Here is an 18,398-nt window from a genome sequence, read left to right as displayed (position 1 = left end):
TCATCTGGCCATATCTTCTTGCGTCTTTGTGCTTTGTGATTTTCAGTTGGTTTCTTGGCATTTGAATATTTTGAGAGTTGATTTCCCTTGCTCACCTAAGATTTTGTAGTTGCTTGCGTTTGCATTGAAGGTCTCCTTTTGCACTTGTTTTGTCAATAATTCCCAAACAAACCAAGGCTTAGGCCTTCTGTGGGAGATGCACATTTATTTGGAAATCTGTTGATGACTGGGCAAAAAAATGCAGTTTGCCAGAGTACACTTTCTCTGTCTTCTCAGAAGATGATTGCCAGCTCTTCCCCTCAAGCCTGTAGGGAAGGTTCCAGACTAGCTGAAAGTCTAGTCAGTGAACCAGATCTCCATGTGTACTGAAAGTCATCAGCTCCAAATGTGAGGCATGGGCACTGTGCACCTTGACGGAGAATCCACTTGTGGGCACAGTGGGTCTGGTGATTCCCAGGCCTCCAGGTGAAATGACTTTGGGCTGTTGGACTGAAAGGTTCACCTTCACCAGCCTGCAGCCAGTTCTGGGGTGTCCTGCTTTTTGTCGACCAGCTAGATCCAGGCCAGCATGCACTTGTAAGTCTCTGGGGTGAAGAAAGAGCTTCTGGTGTGGCTGTGCAGCTCTCTCCCTTGTCCCTGCCTCTCTATCCATGTGATTGCTCCAGGCCTCCGTGGAGAAAGGTTGTAGGAGTGGGATTCAGAGTCTTTCTTACGCCAGCAATTGTCAGATCAGCTTTGCTGTGCATCCCCCCCACCTCCTGAGGCTCCCCAGTCTCTTACAAAACCAGGCACCCACAGTGGGCTGCCTCAATGTTGGGGGTTAGGCACTAGGCAATGCAGCAAGGTCTCTGTGTGTGGATAAAATAAGTCTCCTGGTTCCAAGGTTCCTGCACATTCCCAGCTATAGGACTGTGAGATGATTCCCCAGCTGGCTCTGGAGGTGGGTGTGTGCGAGTATGCCACTCCTCTGGTACTGGCTCTATTCAGCATGTAGCTGTCAGCCCCAGGTGTGTTCACTGAGTGAACTTGGCCTGTCCTTTCAGTAATATTTTCTCCACTTTTTCATACAGGTCTTCCCTATGTAGTGTAGAAGTCCCTCTCTGGCTGCTTGTACCCCAGAACCAGTGTCCTGGTTGTTATCTACCTTTTCTCTAATTGCGTAGTGGAGGAGTTAGCGCTGCCTAACCTATTCTACCATTGTCCTGGAAGTCCTGCAAGCTCATTTCTTTTTATTGCTGAGATTTCATTGTGCGGATGTAATTTATTCATTCACCTGTTGAAGGACTTCTTGGTTGCTTCCAGTTTTTGCCTATTATGAATAAAGTTTCTATAAATATTTTTGAATGGGTTTTTGTGTGGAACATTACAATTTCAACTTATTTCGGTAAATACCTAGGAGTGCTGTTGCTGGATAATGTAGTAAGCTTAGATTTACTCTGGCTGCTAAAGAAACTGCCAAACTGTCTTCTAGAATGTGTACCATTTTGAATTCCTTCTGATAATGAGCAAGAGTTCCTGTTGTTTTATATCCTCACTAGCATTTGATGGTGCCAGTGTTTTAGATTTTAGCCATTCTAATAAATGTGTAGTAGTATCTCACTGCTGTTTAATTTGCAGTTCCCTGATGACATATGATGTTAGGCATTTTTATATGCTTGTTTGCTATCTGTTTATCCTCTGATGAGGTATCTGTTCAGATCTTTGTCTGTTTTTAAATTGGGTTGTTTGCCTTATGTTGAATTTTGAGAGTTTTTTGTACCTTTTGGACATATGTTTTGAAAATACTTTATCCAAGTATATAGCTTATTTTTTCATTTTCTTAAGCATTTATTTTTTGAATATTTGTTTCAGCTATGAATTTGTGAAATACCTTAGACAACATATATGCAGTGCTTTGGGGTCCATGATTGAAGAAGAAATGGAAAAATTCACATCTAATCAGAATCAGAGTGAAGAAGTTGGTTATGACACAGTTGTGCAGCATGTGTCTAAAAGAACTCAGGAATCTAAAGAGTGAGTATGCCCATAATAATATTTTAAAGTAAATTTTCTCTCATTAGAGCTCCTTGACAATACCTTTTCCCTCACATTAGCTAGAATGAGTCTTTAAATGATATCACTCTTCTGCTCAAAGCTCTTTGAAGCCTTCCTGAGTAGCATAAGATCCTGATTTTTTTTTGTGCCTGCAAGCCCTACATGAGCTTTCTTCTCTCTCCCCTACCTTATTTTTACCCTGTTCCCTCTCATTTTACTCCAGCCACACTGGTCTCCTTCTTTCTCAAACAAGCCAAGCCAGGCCCTTCCTCAGGGTCTTTGCACTTACATTGCTTCCACTACCCAGAATGTCCTTTTCTCAAATAGTTGTGTCATCTGCTCCTTCATTTTTTTAGGTCTCTGTTCAGATGTCACCTAAGTAGAGAGGACTTGACTTCCCCATTCTCCCTACATAAAATAGTAGGCTTTCCCTTTTACTTTCTTTCTCACTTTATTTTTTTTCTTGGCACCTGTTGCTAATGATTAATAAAGTACAACATATGTGTTTGCTTATTTTCAGTGGCTCCCCACTAGCGTATATGTGGCAGATCTTTTTTTTTATCCATAAAGGCAGATAATTTATTTTTTGTCTATTTCTCTGTTCTTAGTGCCTAGAAAATGCCCAACACATCTCAGATCTTACTAGGTGTTTGTTGAATTAATCAGTGAAATTGTCTCTTTTTAATACAGTTTTACACAACTGATGTTTGAAATAATTCTGGTGTTAGCCATAAATCATTTTAGTTTTCTTCTTGGTAAAGCAAGTACCATGTAATCTATTGGCTTAAACAATGGGAATTTTATAGCTCACAGTTTTGAGGCTAGAAGAATTCCAAAATCAAGGTGTTATCAAGGCAATACTTTTTCCTAGAAGCCTGTGGCATTCTGGGGCTGGCTGCTAGTCATCCTTGGTCCTTGGCTTTTTTGTCACATGGCAAAGCAATGGCAGCCTCCATTCCAATAGAAGAGTTTCTCTCTTCTATTTTGGGTTCTGATGACATTCAACCACTGGCTTTTCCCTCTGGCTCTTTATCTCCATGACCTTCCCTATAATACCTTGAGAAATAAGCTTAAGACTCACCCTGATTCAGCTGGGCCACAAATGAAGCAACCTCATCAAAAGGTCCTATTTGTAAGAGTACACACACAAAGGAATGGATTAAATTTAAGAACATGCTTTTCTGGGGGTAAATAGTTCTATACCACCACAATCATTTTCCCTTCTTTTTATTCTTCATCAATATTCTACTCATCACATATTTAATAAGCAGCTACTATATGTTAGGTGTTAGGTTCTGGGGCTATAGAGGTGAATAATATACCTTCTACTCCCAGTAACTCATAGTGTCATGGGGAGTTTAACATTTCACTGATATATAAACTTGAAATTTAAAGTTTCCGTACAGTTTGGTTAGGGCCATGATTATGCAAAGGTCACATGGTAATATAGAGGACGGGTATATTTGAGTACAGATCAAGCAGCTATAACTAAGAGATGTAAAAATGTTGTAGCTCAAACAAGACAATTTTTTTCTTTTTTATGTAACAGTTCAGAAGTACATAAGTATAGGATGGATAGGCAGATCTGCCTTATATGTCTGTCCAGGACCTCTGATTCCTTTTATTTTGTTCCAGTATATTAAGGCAGGGGCTGGCAAACTTTTTCTGTAAAGGGCCACATGATATTTTAGGCCTGTAAGTTGTTGTAGTATGAAAGCCACCATAGACAAGCATGTGTATGTTCCAATAAAACTTCATTTTAATTATCTTTCATACTTTGGCATATGATTGATGGTCTGTTTTTTGTTTTTTTAACTCCAACATGAATATGACATAACACTTTAGGGCCATAAAGGTCAGGATGGGCAAGTAGAATGGTTTTCTATTTTCCCCTTAGTTTGTGCTTATTAATCTAGCTCTGTTCTTTAGTTTAATTCTTCTCATTCCTAGGATAGCAATAGTATACATATTAGTATTATTTATAGTTAAGAATTTTCTAAAACTAAATGGTAATGATTTTTTATCCTAATAAACTTTTTTCACATAACTTTTATTCATAGTAAAAACTTCTAGATTGGGTCCCACAAATTTAGATTGGTGATGATTTGGACATACGTTGTTTGCCTTGTTAATTATGGTCTCTAGATTTGAATGTGTGTGATCTCTTTAGGTGCTTTTAGCACTAGTTTCTTTCCATGCTCAGCCATCATGGTTGCTTCCTATAGCAGCTTAAAGCCTGATTTATTTTAAAATAAACTTTTAAAGGTTTTTATGTTGGGCAAGAGCTCTTCCTTTTTGTGAGAACTGGTTGTATTATTTAAATAAAAGTGTTATTACTTGAACAAAGTGACAGTGTATAGCTATTATAAATTTAGCAGACACAAATCACTATTTATTAAGTAAAAGCCATGGAGATTAAGATGATTTATTTCTTGATTTGATGAAAAAACAAAAAAATGGATTCATCTCCATCTTCGTATGATATAATTTCTCATAGTCTATTTCTAGAGATTATTAAAGTTATTCTAAAAGATGTATTGAAATTTTTTTTTCAGTCTGATGAAAGTATTTTTTAAAAATATTTTATTGTGCACAACAAACATATAAACATTCTATACCTGGTGTACAATCAGTAGCTCACAGTATCATCACATAGTTGTGTATTCATCACCATGATAATTTTTTTGAACATTGCATCTCTCCAGAAAAAGGAAAAAGAAAAAAACTCATACATGCCATACCCCTTACCCTTCCCTCTCATTGACCACTAGTGTTTCAATCTACTCAAATTTATTTTAACGTTTGTTTCCCTTATTATTTGTTTATTTCTTTTCCATATTTTTTACTCATCTGTCCGTACCGTAGATAAAAGGAGTATCAGACACAAGGTTTTCACAATCACACAGTCACATTGCAAAAGCTATATCATTATACAATGACTTCAAGAAACATGGCTACTGGAATACAGCTCAACAGTTTCAAGTTCTTCCCTATAGCCACTCTAATACATCATAAACTAGAAAAGGGATATCTGTATAATGCGTAAGAATAACCTCCAGGATAACCTCTTGATTCTGTTTGGAATTTCTCAGCCATTGAAACTTTGTTTTGTCTCATTTCTCTCTTCCCCCTTTAGGTCAAGAAGGTTTTCTCAATTCCTTGATACCAATTCCCAGCTTTTCTCAGGATTTCTGTTCCACGTTACCAGGGAGATTTACACCCCTGGGAGTCATGTCCTACATAGAGGCAGGGAGGGCAGTGAGTTTGCTTGCCGTGTTGGCTGAGAGAGAGAGAGGCCACATCTGAGCAACAAAAGAGGTTCTCAGGGGTCACTCTTAGGCTTGATTTGAAGTAGGGTTAGCATGTTCTTTGTGGGGATAAGTTTCAAAGAGGCAATCCCCAAAATTGAGGGCCCAGCCTGTTGATTTGGTTGTCCCCACTGCTTGTGAGAATATCAGGAATTCTCCAAATGGGAAAGTTGAATTTTCCCCCCTTTCTCCCCATTCCCAGACTTTGCAAATACTTCTTTATGATGAAAGCATTTTAATGTTAAGAAGAAAATTTTATTGTCTGTTACTTTTTTTTTTTTTTTTTTTTTTTTTTTTTTTAAAGAGAGAGGGAGGAAGGGAAGGAAAGACAGAGAAGGAAGGAAGGATGGAAGGAAGGAAGGAAGAAAGGGAAACATTTTTAAACATTTTCTTGTTTTTATTATATTTTGTTTGTTTGTTTGTTTTTTACATGGGCTGGGGCCGGGAATCGAACCGGGGTCCTCCGGCACGGCAGGCAAGCACTCTTGCCCGCTGAGCCACCGCGGCCCGCCCGTCTGTTACTTTTTTAAATACTCATTTTAAAATATTAATACAACAATAACTACCTCCATGAAATTTGTCTTTTTTATAAGTAAGATCATGCAATGCTCTTTGTTTCTGTCTTATACTCTATATGATGTCCTCAAGGTTTATCCATGTTGTATCATGTATATCAGAATATCATTTCTTTTTATGACTGAATAATATTCCGTTATATGTATATACCACATATTGTTTATCCATTCATCTGTTGCTTCCACATTTTAGACATTGTATTTAATGTTGCTGTAAACATTGGTGTACAAATATCTGTTCAAGTCCCTGTTTTCATTTCTTTTGGGCAAATACCAAGAAGTAGGATTGCTAGGTCATGTCGTAATTCTATTTCAACTTTCTGAGGAACCAGCTAACTGATTTCTACAGTTGCTGCACCTTTAATTTAATTTTAAAAATTATTATTTTTTTCTCTCGCTGTGGTCAGTTGATTGTTATTTCTTGCAGAAGAATTTCCTAGAATGTTTTCACTGCTCTTATGAGAGATACTACCTATCCTTCCTTTGATTTATTATCTGAAAGTATAAATACGGGAAGTTTCTATCTTTATATTATATATACTATTTATATTATAATGATGGATAATGATAATAAAAATTTGCATAGTAATTTAGAATTTATAAAATACTTTCAAATACATATATACTCACTTTTCTTGCTACGGTCATGTGGAATAGTTCAGCTAGATTGTACTTTTTTAAATCATTTTATAGTTGAGAAAATTGAGAATTACTTATGATGACAAAGTGGGTAGGATTCCAACCCAGGTTTTTGGATTTCAAATTTAGTATTTTATTCACTATGTTAATTTAAATCTTTATGTCTTTTTGTTTTAAATATTGAGATTTCAGTGGCCTAGGTCATTTGTAAAGTCTTCCTCATTTGCAAAATAAGGGCTGGATTAGATTATTTTTGTTATGTTTTAATGCAGTTTTATTGAGATATGTTTGCACACTATATAATCCATTCAGAGTTTACAACCACTGGCTCATGGTGTTATCATATAGTTGTGTATTCCTTATCATGGATTAGATTATTTTTATGGTTCCTTAAAGTTCAAAATGCTGTTACTAGAATTTTGGGGGATCTCAGTCTAATATTAATATGAATGCTTGAGAATTTGCACTTAATAAATGGAGAAATTTTTAGAAATTATTTTTGAGAATTCTGGACCCAAGGAGCTGAAGGGTTCCTAGCAGTTATCCAGTCAAAATTCCTTACCAATTTCAGGAAACACTTTCCTGATATCCCTGAAAATGAATTTTTATTTCGAAGAACCTACTGGTGTCTGAACTCTTATTTAGGTCTGAGTGTACACAGCAAAATTATAGGCAGGAGAGAATGGAAGAAAAGAAAATAGATTAAGGGAGGATAGAGAAAGAGATCAAAATAAGAAGAGGGTTAAAAAGTGAAGTATGAAATAGTCTGAATTTTGATAGTATGATATTAACAGTTTTTGTGTTGCTACTGGAATCTGTGCCATTATAACTTGTTGCCTTAGATTCTATTAATTTCACTACCTTTGTCCGTGTAACCAGATGAAAAACCTAGGTAATAATACATGTTTTGGCTTTCCAAGTAATTTTGATTCTTGTCTGTTGAACTATTTGTTTTTTCTAAAGAAAATCTAAGTCAGTTTTTCTTAAAAGTTCTTAAAGGAACTGCTCTTATTTTTATTAGAGAGGTTGTAGGTTTACAGAAAAAGACTGTTCTTTTTTATAGAAAAAATAGTTTAATTGAGTTGACTGTTTTAGTTTGTTCTGACAGTTTTTCTCTTATTCAGAATACTTTGAATTTAAAGGTACAAAGAAATGATGTATTCCCTGAAGAACGTCATGATGGTAGTGGTGGAATCTATGATTAACAAGTTTGAAGAAGATGAAATACGAAGTGAAGAGAGACAGAAAAAAATCCAAAAAGAGAAAAGCAATAGTTATTGCACAGACAATTGCTCTGATAGTGATTCATCATTCAGTCAGGTGTGTTGTTTAGTTTTGCATGTGTGTCTTAAAATTGTGTTTAATAATCATTAGTGTCATTAAATTCTTTGTCAGATTGTTTTTCATTTTAGTTTTAAAATTCAGAAGAAAAAAAACAATAAAGTAACCCAATTTTAAGATTTAGTCCATGAAATAACATCTTATAGAATTGTATATTCAGTGAATGCTTACGTTATACTTGAGACAATTCTTAAAGAAGGAAGGAAATAAGTATTGTATTTTGGAATTTTAGAAAAACAGAGTGTAAACAGATCTGCTTAAGTTCTAATTGAACAAAGCATCTTATTCCTAATTAATCCGTATTAACCAAAGTTTGTGTTATACATGAGGTATAGAGATAAAATATGTCCTTCATACAGCCTCTGGAGTTGAATATTGCTATGAATTATATTATAATGTTTTAAAACATTAAACCTTATGAAATATCAGATTTGAGCCCTTCTATTTTTCTGATACTAGAATTCTTATCATTTGGCTATTGCAGAGCTCAGATAAATGTAGGCCACTGGCTAGAGTAGCCTTAATAGAAGACAAAGTAAACTAGCTAGACTAGTGTCACCAAATTAGCTACCACATAAGGACTAGTAGATCCTAACCACATACTAAAAAGGAAATTGAAAAATTTTGGTGAGACAAGAAAGTCTTAGTTGAGACTGCACAATTAAAGGAAAAAATGGCTTTTGAAGTATTCACTCAGAATTTAGATGTTGCTGTGCTCTACTTTATCATTTAGAAGGAAGTATTGTGCTGAGTTGTGAACCTTATAAGTTAGATGGATTATGTGACATGAAAGAGGAAATGACCAAGATTGTGTTTTCCTCATGCTGTAGTCTTTACTCTTTCTCTGTTCATGGACTGTTTGTAAGAAGCTAGGGTATAGAGATTTTAGTTTAATGCAATCAGATGGCTTGTTCAGTAGGTTTATTGAGGTGCTTCTATAGATCAAGGACTTTCTGGAATTAAAATGCACAGAAAAACGCAACTTTAGTACTCCCCTGGCTCATAAGATTATACTTTATTTTTTATTTATTGCTTATTGTTGAACCATCTGAACACATTGAATTGAAACACAAGAGAAAAAATAGAGCATTATTAATTCATTCAAAAAAGTTTAATATTCAGATCTAAATAGTAGCTGGAAGTTGAGTACTTGACAATTAAGAGGTCACTAATTCCCAAATGCTAGAATTTTCCCAGTGCTTTAGGATCCTAGCACTTTGAAGAAATGCAAAGGTTTGGTGAGGTGCAAATGGTAGAGTATAGTCAGAAGCCTAGCAATGGTTTGAGGTTGAGGAAGCTGGAGGAAGATTGTATTATAAACCATAATTGGGAAGGAAAATTAAGTGTGGAGAATATGGTGAGTTTAATAATTTTAGACTTACTGAATTTGAAATAACAGAAAGTTATCCCTGTGGAGTAATCAGCATTTGAAAATGCAGGACTAACTTGGTAGAAAGGTTAGTGCTGAGGATAACACTGTAGAAGTCATCTGTGCAGAGACGTTGCTGGTATCACCTAAATAAGTCAAGTGCTAGGAGACACATTTTCAGGGGGCCAGTAGCGAAAGAAGAACGGGGTCAGAAAAGAAATTACCAAACCAACGTGTTCTGTGTAGAAGCCTAAAGATGCATGTTGTTTAAAGGAGGAGGGATTTTTAATCAGCCGTAATGGATAGCTAGAGGGAAGTCAGTGAAGATGAAAACTAAGAAAAGTTCTTTAGATTTGGTGTCCAGTAGTTTACCAGAGTGAAGGGAAGAGGAGAAAGGTTGAAGGATCACCATGTTGGTTGGTCTCAATAATTTTTGTGAAATAAAAGGCAAACCCATTTTCAGAGATTGTGGGTTGCTTGCCTGGGCTATTCTACATAAGGAGACTAGAAAATGGAGTCTTTGTTATGGGGACTGTTTAAGAGAATGAATTCTACTAAAAGCTGAGTCTCAGATACCTTTTATATTGACTTCTACTTGATATATTCTGGGTTGTCTCACCAAATATGGACTCCCTGTAACTGAGACTGTTCAAATAATGGCTTACTTGTCATTTATCAGGGGTGTTGTAGAACATGCTTCTACATTGGAAAAAAGGCTGGATTGTAATGGGAATCTTTGAATTACATTTTTGGATAGCTTGATCTTTTTCTTTCTTAAATTTTATTTTATTGTATAATATGATATATATACAAAACAAAGAAAGAAAAAAGCAGTAGTTTTCAAAGCACTGTTCAACAAATAGTGACAGGACAGATCCCAGAGTTTGTCATGGAATCTGTACCATCATCTCATATTTTTCCTTTTAGCTGCTCCAGAATATAGGAAGCTAGAAGGAATAAATATTTTTTTATCACCACAATTGACTTTTTTGTGAAAAATAACATATATACAAAAAAGCAGTAAATTTCAAAGCATAGTACCACAGTAAGTTGTAGAACATATTTCAGAGTTTGGTATGGGCTACAGTTCCACAATTTTAGATTTTTACTTTTAGCTCCTCTAAGATACTGAAGACTAAAAGAAGTATCAATTTAATGATTCAGCAATCATATTTGTTTGTTAAACCCTACCTTCTCTATAACTCACCATCACCTTTGATCTTTCTGTCCTACTCTTTAGGGGTATTTGGGTGATGGCCATTCTAACTCTTTTCATGTTGGAAGGGGCTGTGAAAAATATGGGGTAGGGAGATGGAACTAGCTGATGTTCTGGAGAGGCTGGGCCCTCTAGGTTTCAGAATTTATCTGGTCTAGGGACCCATTTGGAAGTTTTAGGTTTCTGGAAAGTTACCCTAGTTCATGGAATCTTTGTAGAATCTTATTTATTGCCCTAGCTGTTCTTTATGATTGGCTGGAATGGTTTTGGTTGGGTTTTGGCAAGCTATGATAGGTAGCAATGTCTAACTGAAGCTTGTGTAAGAGTGACCTCCAGAGTAGCCTCTCGACTCTATTTGAACTCTCTCTGCCACTGATACTTTATTCTTTATGTTTCTTTCCCCCCTTTTGGTCAGTTTGGAATTGTTGATCCAGGATGCCTAGGCTGAACTCATCCCTGGAAGTCATCTCCCACATTGCTAGGGAGTCTTTCATCCCTGGGTGTCATGTCCCACGTAGAGGGGAGGGCAATGACTTCACTTACAGAGTTGGGCATAGAGAGAGTGAAGCCACATCTGAGCAACAAAAGAGGTCCTCCAGAAGTAACTCTTAGGTATACCTATAGATAATCTAAGCTTCTATGCTACCAGCATGAGCTTCACAAGAGTAATCCTCAAGATCAAGGGCTTGGCCTATTGATTTGGGGTTCCCTAATGTTTGACACAGTATCAGGGATTCCCTAATGGTAAAGTTTAATATTTTTTCTTCCATCCACAAAGACCTAACCAATACTTTTTGATTATCTACTTAATATATTCTAGGATGTATCCAGGCATTACCTTAAGCTATACGTATTATAGACCCCCATTCTTATTCTGGACTCCCTGTGTTTCAGTTGTTCAAATGAGCTATCCAGACAGGTTGAATTAGATTATGTGCTACAGAAAATTTAGGTTCTGGATAAGATAAACCTTTCTTCCTTTGGTCTCAGAGAGTAGGTGTGGTTCTAAAATATGGACAATGTCTTCCTTACCCTTGTGTTCTGAATTACCTTAATCCTGCCCTGATCATCTTCGTTCTTATCTCTAAATACCAGGTCATACATATATAAAACCTCCTCTCAAAATCCAGAAATAATAATTGCTACTCTTGACTAAATGGGTCTGCTATAAGAGGTTACAATCTAGTCTCCTGTTTTCTCGTTAAGCATTTTCTAAAGGAGACCATACAATAATTGTTCTTTCATTTCTGGCTTTAGATAGCTTGATTTTGAATAGACTGTTTGTAGTGTAGAATCAGCTATTCACTTTTATTTTTTCACAGAAAAATTTCTGAGGAAATGAGATTTACATAAAATTTTAGTAATGTCAAGGTGAAAGGCTTTACAATTATTATCTCATTTAATTCTTACAGTGATGCTGGGAGGTAGATGTGTTTATATTTTGTTCTGAGTAATGTGGGATGTCTTTTTAGGGTTGTACGTAAGGGAGTGAAGAGATTTGATTTGTAATTGTGACTATTGCTGGAGAATGGATAGTGGGGTGGGGTAGGATGGGATATGAGTAGAAGCAGGGAGAACAGTTAGGATGAATTGAAGTAGTTAGTACAGTTGATAGTTCCTCAGACTAGAGTTGATAGTTCCTCAGACTAGAGTTTTACAGAGAGCTGGTGATGGATGGTTGGATTTATGATATGTGAATTTTAGAGATTGTTTTGCAGGGCTTAGTGATGGATTAGATGTAGGAAGTGAGAGAAGGAGAGGAGTCAAGGTTGACTCTTTTTAGTTAGTCAAAATCTTGATGAATAGTGCCATTTGCCAAGATGGAAAGTCTGAGGGAAGAGTGAGTTTAGAAAACAAATCCAGAATTCTAATTTTGACATGTTAAGTTTGAGGTGCTTATTAGACATCCAAATAGAAATATTGAAAGGATAGTTAGATATAATTAGATATATAAGTCTGGAGATCAAAATACATATAAATTTGAGTCATAAAAAACATTTGAGAGTCATCATAAGTGGATGAAAGCAATCTCAGAAGATAAGAAAGAGAAAAGTGTCTCTTACATAGATAGTAATCTGAGTTCTGAGAGCCATGTAACTTGAAGTTATGTAACCCCTTAGGTTTTCATGTTTCTTATATTTCACAGTCATTGTCAATTGTGAGTGTAGAGGATGTGTTACATAATATATATTCAATAAATGGCAACTAATATTATCGCTATTTTTTAGATGATTAAATTTTTTTTTTTAGGGTGTAGGCCGGAGCTGAAGACTTCTTTCTTCTCCGGAATAGCTTATAGGCTACATAAATCTTTTTCTCAGTGGAAGTTTGTACTCCAGCAATTTTTCATGAAAGACTAGGCATGTATAAAGCCAAAGTAAATGTATAGAAGAAAAAGGTAACAAAAAAATTCAAGTAGCACTTTAGTATGCCTAGGGTACGGTTGGTGACTTTCCACTTGTTTATGTTGTTTGCTCTAGCTTTCTGTTTCATTTATTCATGTTTCCTGGATACGCAACATTATGGCTTAACATTTTTGAGTTTTATATTGTTTTATGTTTTACAATTGCCTGGCAAATAATATTAAAGTTTTCATTTACATGAAGGTACACTGTACTACTGGGACATTCAGTTCCTGTTTAAATGCCTTGGGAAACGAATAGTAAGTTCACTGCCTGAGCAAGATAGATCATTCCCTTTTCTTGTTCAGAATACATTTTGTACTTGGAATTATATTAGAAAATCGTTTGTAGCAATACTTCTGAAAGGCTCCTATATAAATGAAAGTTCTGTCAATTATGTTACAGAGTTACAAATTTTGTCAAGGAAGATTGCATTTGATTTTAGACCAGTTGGATCCTGGACAACCTAAAGAGGTAAGTTTAAGGGATAGCTGTCAAGTTCAGTCAACTGAACTTTTATATATATATGAAATACATATATAAAAAAATATATGTACAAAATATATATACAAAAACATTCTTAACATATGATCATTCTGTTCTACATATATAATCAGTAATTCACAATATCATCGCATAGTTGCATATTCATCATCATGATAGTTTCTTAGAACAAGTGCATCAACTCAGAAAAAGAAATAAAAAGAAAACAGAGAAAAATGCATACAATCCATACCCCTTATTCCTCCCTTTCATTGATCACTAGCATTTCAATCTACTAAATTTATTTTAACATTTGTTCCCCCTATTATTTATTTTTATTCCACATGTTTTACTCGTCTGTTGATAAGGTAGATAAAAGGAGCATCAGATGCAAGGTTTTCATAATCGCACAGTCACATTGTGAAAGCTATATCATTATACGATCATCTTCAAGAAACATGGCTACTGGAACACAGCTCTACATTCTCAGGCAGTTCCCTGCAGCCTCTCCACTACATCCTGAACATCAAGGTGATATCTACTTGATGCATAAGAATAACCTCCAGGATAACCTCTCGACTCTGTTTGGAATCTCTCAGCCATTGACACTTAGTCTCATTTTGCTCTTCCCCCTTTTGGTCGAGAAGGTTCTCTTAATCCCTTGATGTCAATTCTTAGCTCATTCTAGGATTTTTCTCAATCCCTTGATGCTGAGTCTCAGCTCATTCTAGGATTTCTGTCCCACATTGCCAGGAAGGTCCACACCCCTGGGAGTCATGTCCCACATATCCAGGGGGAGGGCAGTGAGTTTGCCTGTTGTGTTGGCTGGAGAGAGAGAGGCCACATCTGAGCAACAAAAGAGGTTCTCTTGGGGATCACTCTTAGGCCTAATTTTAAGTAGGCTTGACCTATCCTTTGTGGGGTTAAGTTTCATCTGAACAAACCTCAAGATTGGGGGCTCAGCTTATAGCTTTGGTTTTGTCTGCATTGCTTGTGAGAATATCAAGAATTCAACTTGGGGAAGTTGAATTTCCCCCCTTTCTTACCATTCCCTGAAGGGGACTTTGCAAATACTTTTTTATTCACTGTTTACATCACTGTGGGATTTATTGGGGCGTCACTCTGGACAAACCGACAAAATCTCATGCCCTACTCAAGGTTCCATGTACTTCAATTAAGCTGCTACATAAGTTATATTAGGAAATGCAGTAGTCAAAATATAAATTTTGTACCAAATAAACATTTTTTGCTTTAGTCTCACACGTAGGTTAAAATTTTAAAATATTAATTACTATCTGTTTTCAACATCCTGCAGTATCGACATTGATTTGTTCTTTCTCATGCAAAAGCATTTTAAAATTTGTACAGTTAGTCACTTCGCCCTCATATATTTTTAATATACTAGATTATAATCAGTAGCAGCTGGACTATTTCTTTAGAAGATAAGCTTTTATTATTAAAAAGGGTTCTTCTCTATGAGTTTTTATAAGATTTCAGTAAATCACAATTATTTATTTGAAATCCTAGAATGGTATCCCTGATAGACTTTCCAGTTTTGAAATGAAAGATTGCAGAGTGAGGTAGGCATTCCTTTGAGAATTGCCATGGTTTGTAAGAGGAAATTTTTATTTCTAGTTTCAGTTTTGATGAGATGACAGTATGGGCAGTTGTCCCTAAAACTATTCCCTTACTCTTATTTTGTATGGGATATGCTCGTTGATTTGTTTGGGAAGAGCAAAAACTTCACTTAATCCTTGTTCTACTTATGGAAAATTTAAGCAATTTTAACACATTTGTTCATTTATTTGTAAAAGGATTTTAGAAAAACAATTTAGATTTTAAAAGATTGTACAAATTACTGTTTATGAAATCTTATTTCATTTGAAAGTCAGCCTGAAATAGAAAATAGGATAGGAAGTATCCTATTTTGAAGTATCTAAGACTTTTGTGCGTATCTGCCATTTGGTCTTAATTTTTGAAATTATTTCTATCTAAACTTTTTATTTTAAACTAAATGAATAATTGTGATTTACTGAAATCTTATAAAAACTCAGAGAAGAACCCTTTTTTTACACTTAGCATTATGCATCTGATTTATATTGTGGGGTTCTCAGTAAATAATTGATAACATGATTCAAAGGATATTGAAAATGGAACTTGATATATATATTTTAACAATTTTATTGTGTCTAATTTAAGTGGAATTCTTGGAAATCAGTAGTTGTTCAGAATATCCTTTTTTGTGCTTCCCAAATTAGTAAGCTCTTAGTATGATTTTGTCTTTAAAACTAACCAAAAAGGAAAAATTATTAACGTAGCAAATGAATTTCCAGTTTTATAAACTTTCTCCTTATTTCCCCTGATCCTCACCACAAAAAAAGTTTGTATGTAAGAACTCTCCTTTCATGTGAATTCTAGACATTTTCAAATGCATGTATAGTCTCTTTTTCACCTAAAGTTGATACCCAGTTGTTTGGGTCCAGTTTCCTGAGGTCTTAGCTCCTGTGTCTGACTTCTCACTCTTTTTATTAGAAGGCTTCATTTATTTCATCGGGTAAATGATCAGATTTTGAGGAACAAGGTGGAATCAGTATGCTTATTTGAGAGTGATTTGGGGAAAAGCTTCACTTGATTCTTATTCAAAGTGCAGTTATTCCCCACTGCTGTCTCTTGGGTCATAATGTTTTGAGTGAATTCTGAGAAGAATGATTAGGAAGTATGCTTTGTGAAAATTCAGAAATTCATTTTGCATAACAGTGCTAAATGATTTCTTTTCTACTTTTGTGGTTAGAAGGTCAGAAAATATGGTATAGCAGCAAAAACAAGTTCAAATTAATTGTTTTGTGAGATTTATTCATATGTTCTGGAATTGAAATGTAATGTTTAAAAATTAAACCCCTCAATCTATAGGACCTCCTGTGGGGCCTGTGAGAGTGAGGGAGTCTGTGGGATGAGGCCATTAGGAAATATTGCGTTGGTGAATCTGATTAGCCCACCATCCTTCCTTCTTTTTTGTTTAGAAACCTGACTTAGAATCTCTCAATAAACTGTGTTTTAATGGCTGTTTTACGCAAAACAGCAGCTTATTTTTTTCTGTGGTTAGATTTAGTTTAAAAAATGAATTTTTGAGTTATTTTATAAAAGAGCTTCTGATTTCTTATACATAGGCTCTTTAAAACAATTATCCAGACTTTGCCTCTCCATAGTTTGTTAATAATTATAATGGAAAATAGGTATTTTTCTAGTATTTCAGTATTAATAAAAATTTTCTATTATATATTATAGGTGCGATATGAAGCCTTGCAAACATTATGTTCAGCTCCTCCATCTGATGTGCTGAATTGTGAAAATTGGACCACTCTCTGTGAAAAACTGACATTGTCCCTTGCAGATCCTGATCCTGTGTTTAGTGTAAGGAAATGGTTATAGAAATAGTAAAAGTAATTTCTGTTTTCCTACAATTCTAGAAGTAAATGGAATATAATAGTTTTATTTTAAAAGTACCTCACATGTTTATGGGATTTCAGTTTCAGCTTGTGAATTCAAAATTTTCTTTAAAGGAATTAAGGAATTTGAAGGAATCTGTAGGACCTCCTCTGGGGCCTGTGAGAGTAGGGGAATTTAGTAAGATTAGTTTCAAAGTATAGTTAATATCATACTTTCTTGCAAAATTAAAATAGCCTCTTACCTTATGTACTTTGTTTTATCATGTAGAAGGAACCCAAATGTTTGTATCATTATTTCTGAATTAAAAAATATTTACAAATACTAATGAAATGTTTTAAAAATAATTCTAATATGTTGTTCTAGTTTGCTAGCTGCTGGAATGCAGTATACCAGAAATGAAATTGCTTTTAAAGAGAGGCATTTACTAAGTTACAAGTTTATAGTTCTAATGCCGTGAAAATGTCCCTATTAAAGCAAGTTTATAAAAATGTCCAATCTCAGGCATCCAGGGAAAGATACCTTGATTCAAGAAGGCTGATGAAGTTCGGGGTTTCTCCCTGAAGTGGAAAGGCACATGGTGAACATGGTCAGGATTTCTCTCTCATCTGGAAAGGCACATGGCAAACACGGCATCATCTGCTAGCTTCCTCTCCAGGCCTCCTGCTCCATGAAGCTCCCTGGGAGGCATTTTCCTTCTTGAGCTCCAAAGATTGCTGGCTGGTGGACTCTGCTTCTCGTGGCTGTGTCATTCTCTGTTCTCTTAGAATCTCCTGCTTTCTCCAAAATGTTTCCTCTTTTATAGAATTCCAGTAAAGTCATCAAGACCCACCTGGAATGAGTCGAGGCACATCTCTACCTATCCAGTTTAACACTGACTCTTGTGTCACATCTCCATGGAGATAATCTAATTAAAGTTTCTAACATGTAGTGTTGAATAAGGATTAGGAGAAACAGCTGCCTTTACCGAATTGGATTAGGATTAAAACATGACTTTTTTAGGGTACGTAGATCCTTCCAAACCAGCACATTTGTGAATGTTTGAACATAAAGGTGATGAAGGATTTATTTTAAAAGATTTAAAAGTAAGAATTTTATGTTAAGGATTTTTCTGGTTTATTAAGAGATTACTCAAAAAGAGAAGCTGTAAAGCTAAGAATTTAGAAGATAATGTGAAATGAATCATAAAGCAAATAAAATTTTTAAATTATGCAGTCAGAAATATATGATTAATTTTTGTAAAAACTGTTTTGCATATGACTTTACAGGAGCATTTATTTAAAATAAGAATAAGATTATCTTAAAAAGTACAGTATTTCTATAGATAGATTCTGTGTTGTAAGTTATAAATAAAAAGATAGAAGCTACATCCAAGCTTCACATTTTAAAAACAAGTTGGATTTTTTTTTTCACATGGGCAGGCACTGGGAATTGAACCCAGGTCTCTGGCATGGCAGGCAAGAACTCTGCCACTGAGCCACCGTGGCCTTCCCTAAATACAAATTCGATTTTTAAAAAGTGTTTATCTAGTTCTTCATAATTGATACATTGTGAAGAAAATTTTGGCTTTAAAATTTATATGATGAT

At 35.2% G+C, this 18,398-nt stretch overlaps 1 protein-coding gene across 5 annotated transcripts in view; it reads left to right on the top strand.

The window, feature by feature from the left end:
- Positions 1-18,398, top strand: part of TBC1D32 (TBC1 domain family member 32) — a 325,899-nt gene that overhangs the window by 35,110 nt on the left and 272,391 nt on the right. For 3 of the 5 annotated variants that reach the window (XM_077162779.1, XM_077162777.1, XM_077162775.1), the window contains 4 exons: positions 1,852-2,013; positions 7,699-7,876; positions 13,290-13,358; positions 16,653-16,778. In XM_077162779.1, coding sequence (XP_077018894.1) covers positions 1,852-2,013; positions 7,699-7,876; positions 13,290-13,358; positions 16,653-16,778 — 535 coding nt within the window. The remainder of the gene's footprint in view (positions 1-1,851; positions 2,014-7,698; positions 7,877-13,289; positions 13,359-16,652; positions 16,779-18,398) is intronic. The other 2 variants (XM_077162778.1, XM_077162776.1) reach the window with 1 other exon arrangement.

This window comes from Tamandua tetradactyla, chromosome 5 (genome assembly GCF_023851605.1).
Source record: "Tamandua tetradactyla isolate mTamTet1 chromosome 5, mTamTet1.pri, whole genome shotgun sequence".
Lineage (NCBI taxonomy): Eukaryota > Metazoa > Chordata > Mammalia > Pilosa > Myrmecophagidae > Tamandua > Tamandua tetradactyla.
This window is presented reverse-complemented; position numbering and strand designations above follow the sequence as displayed.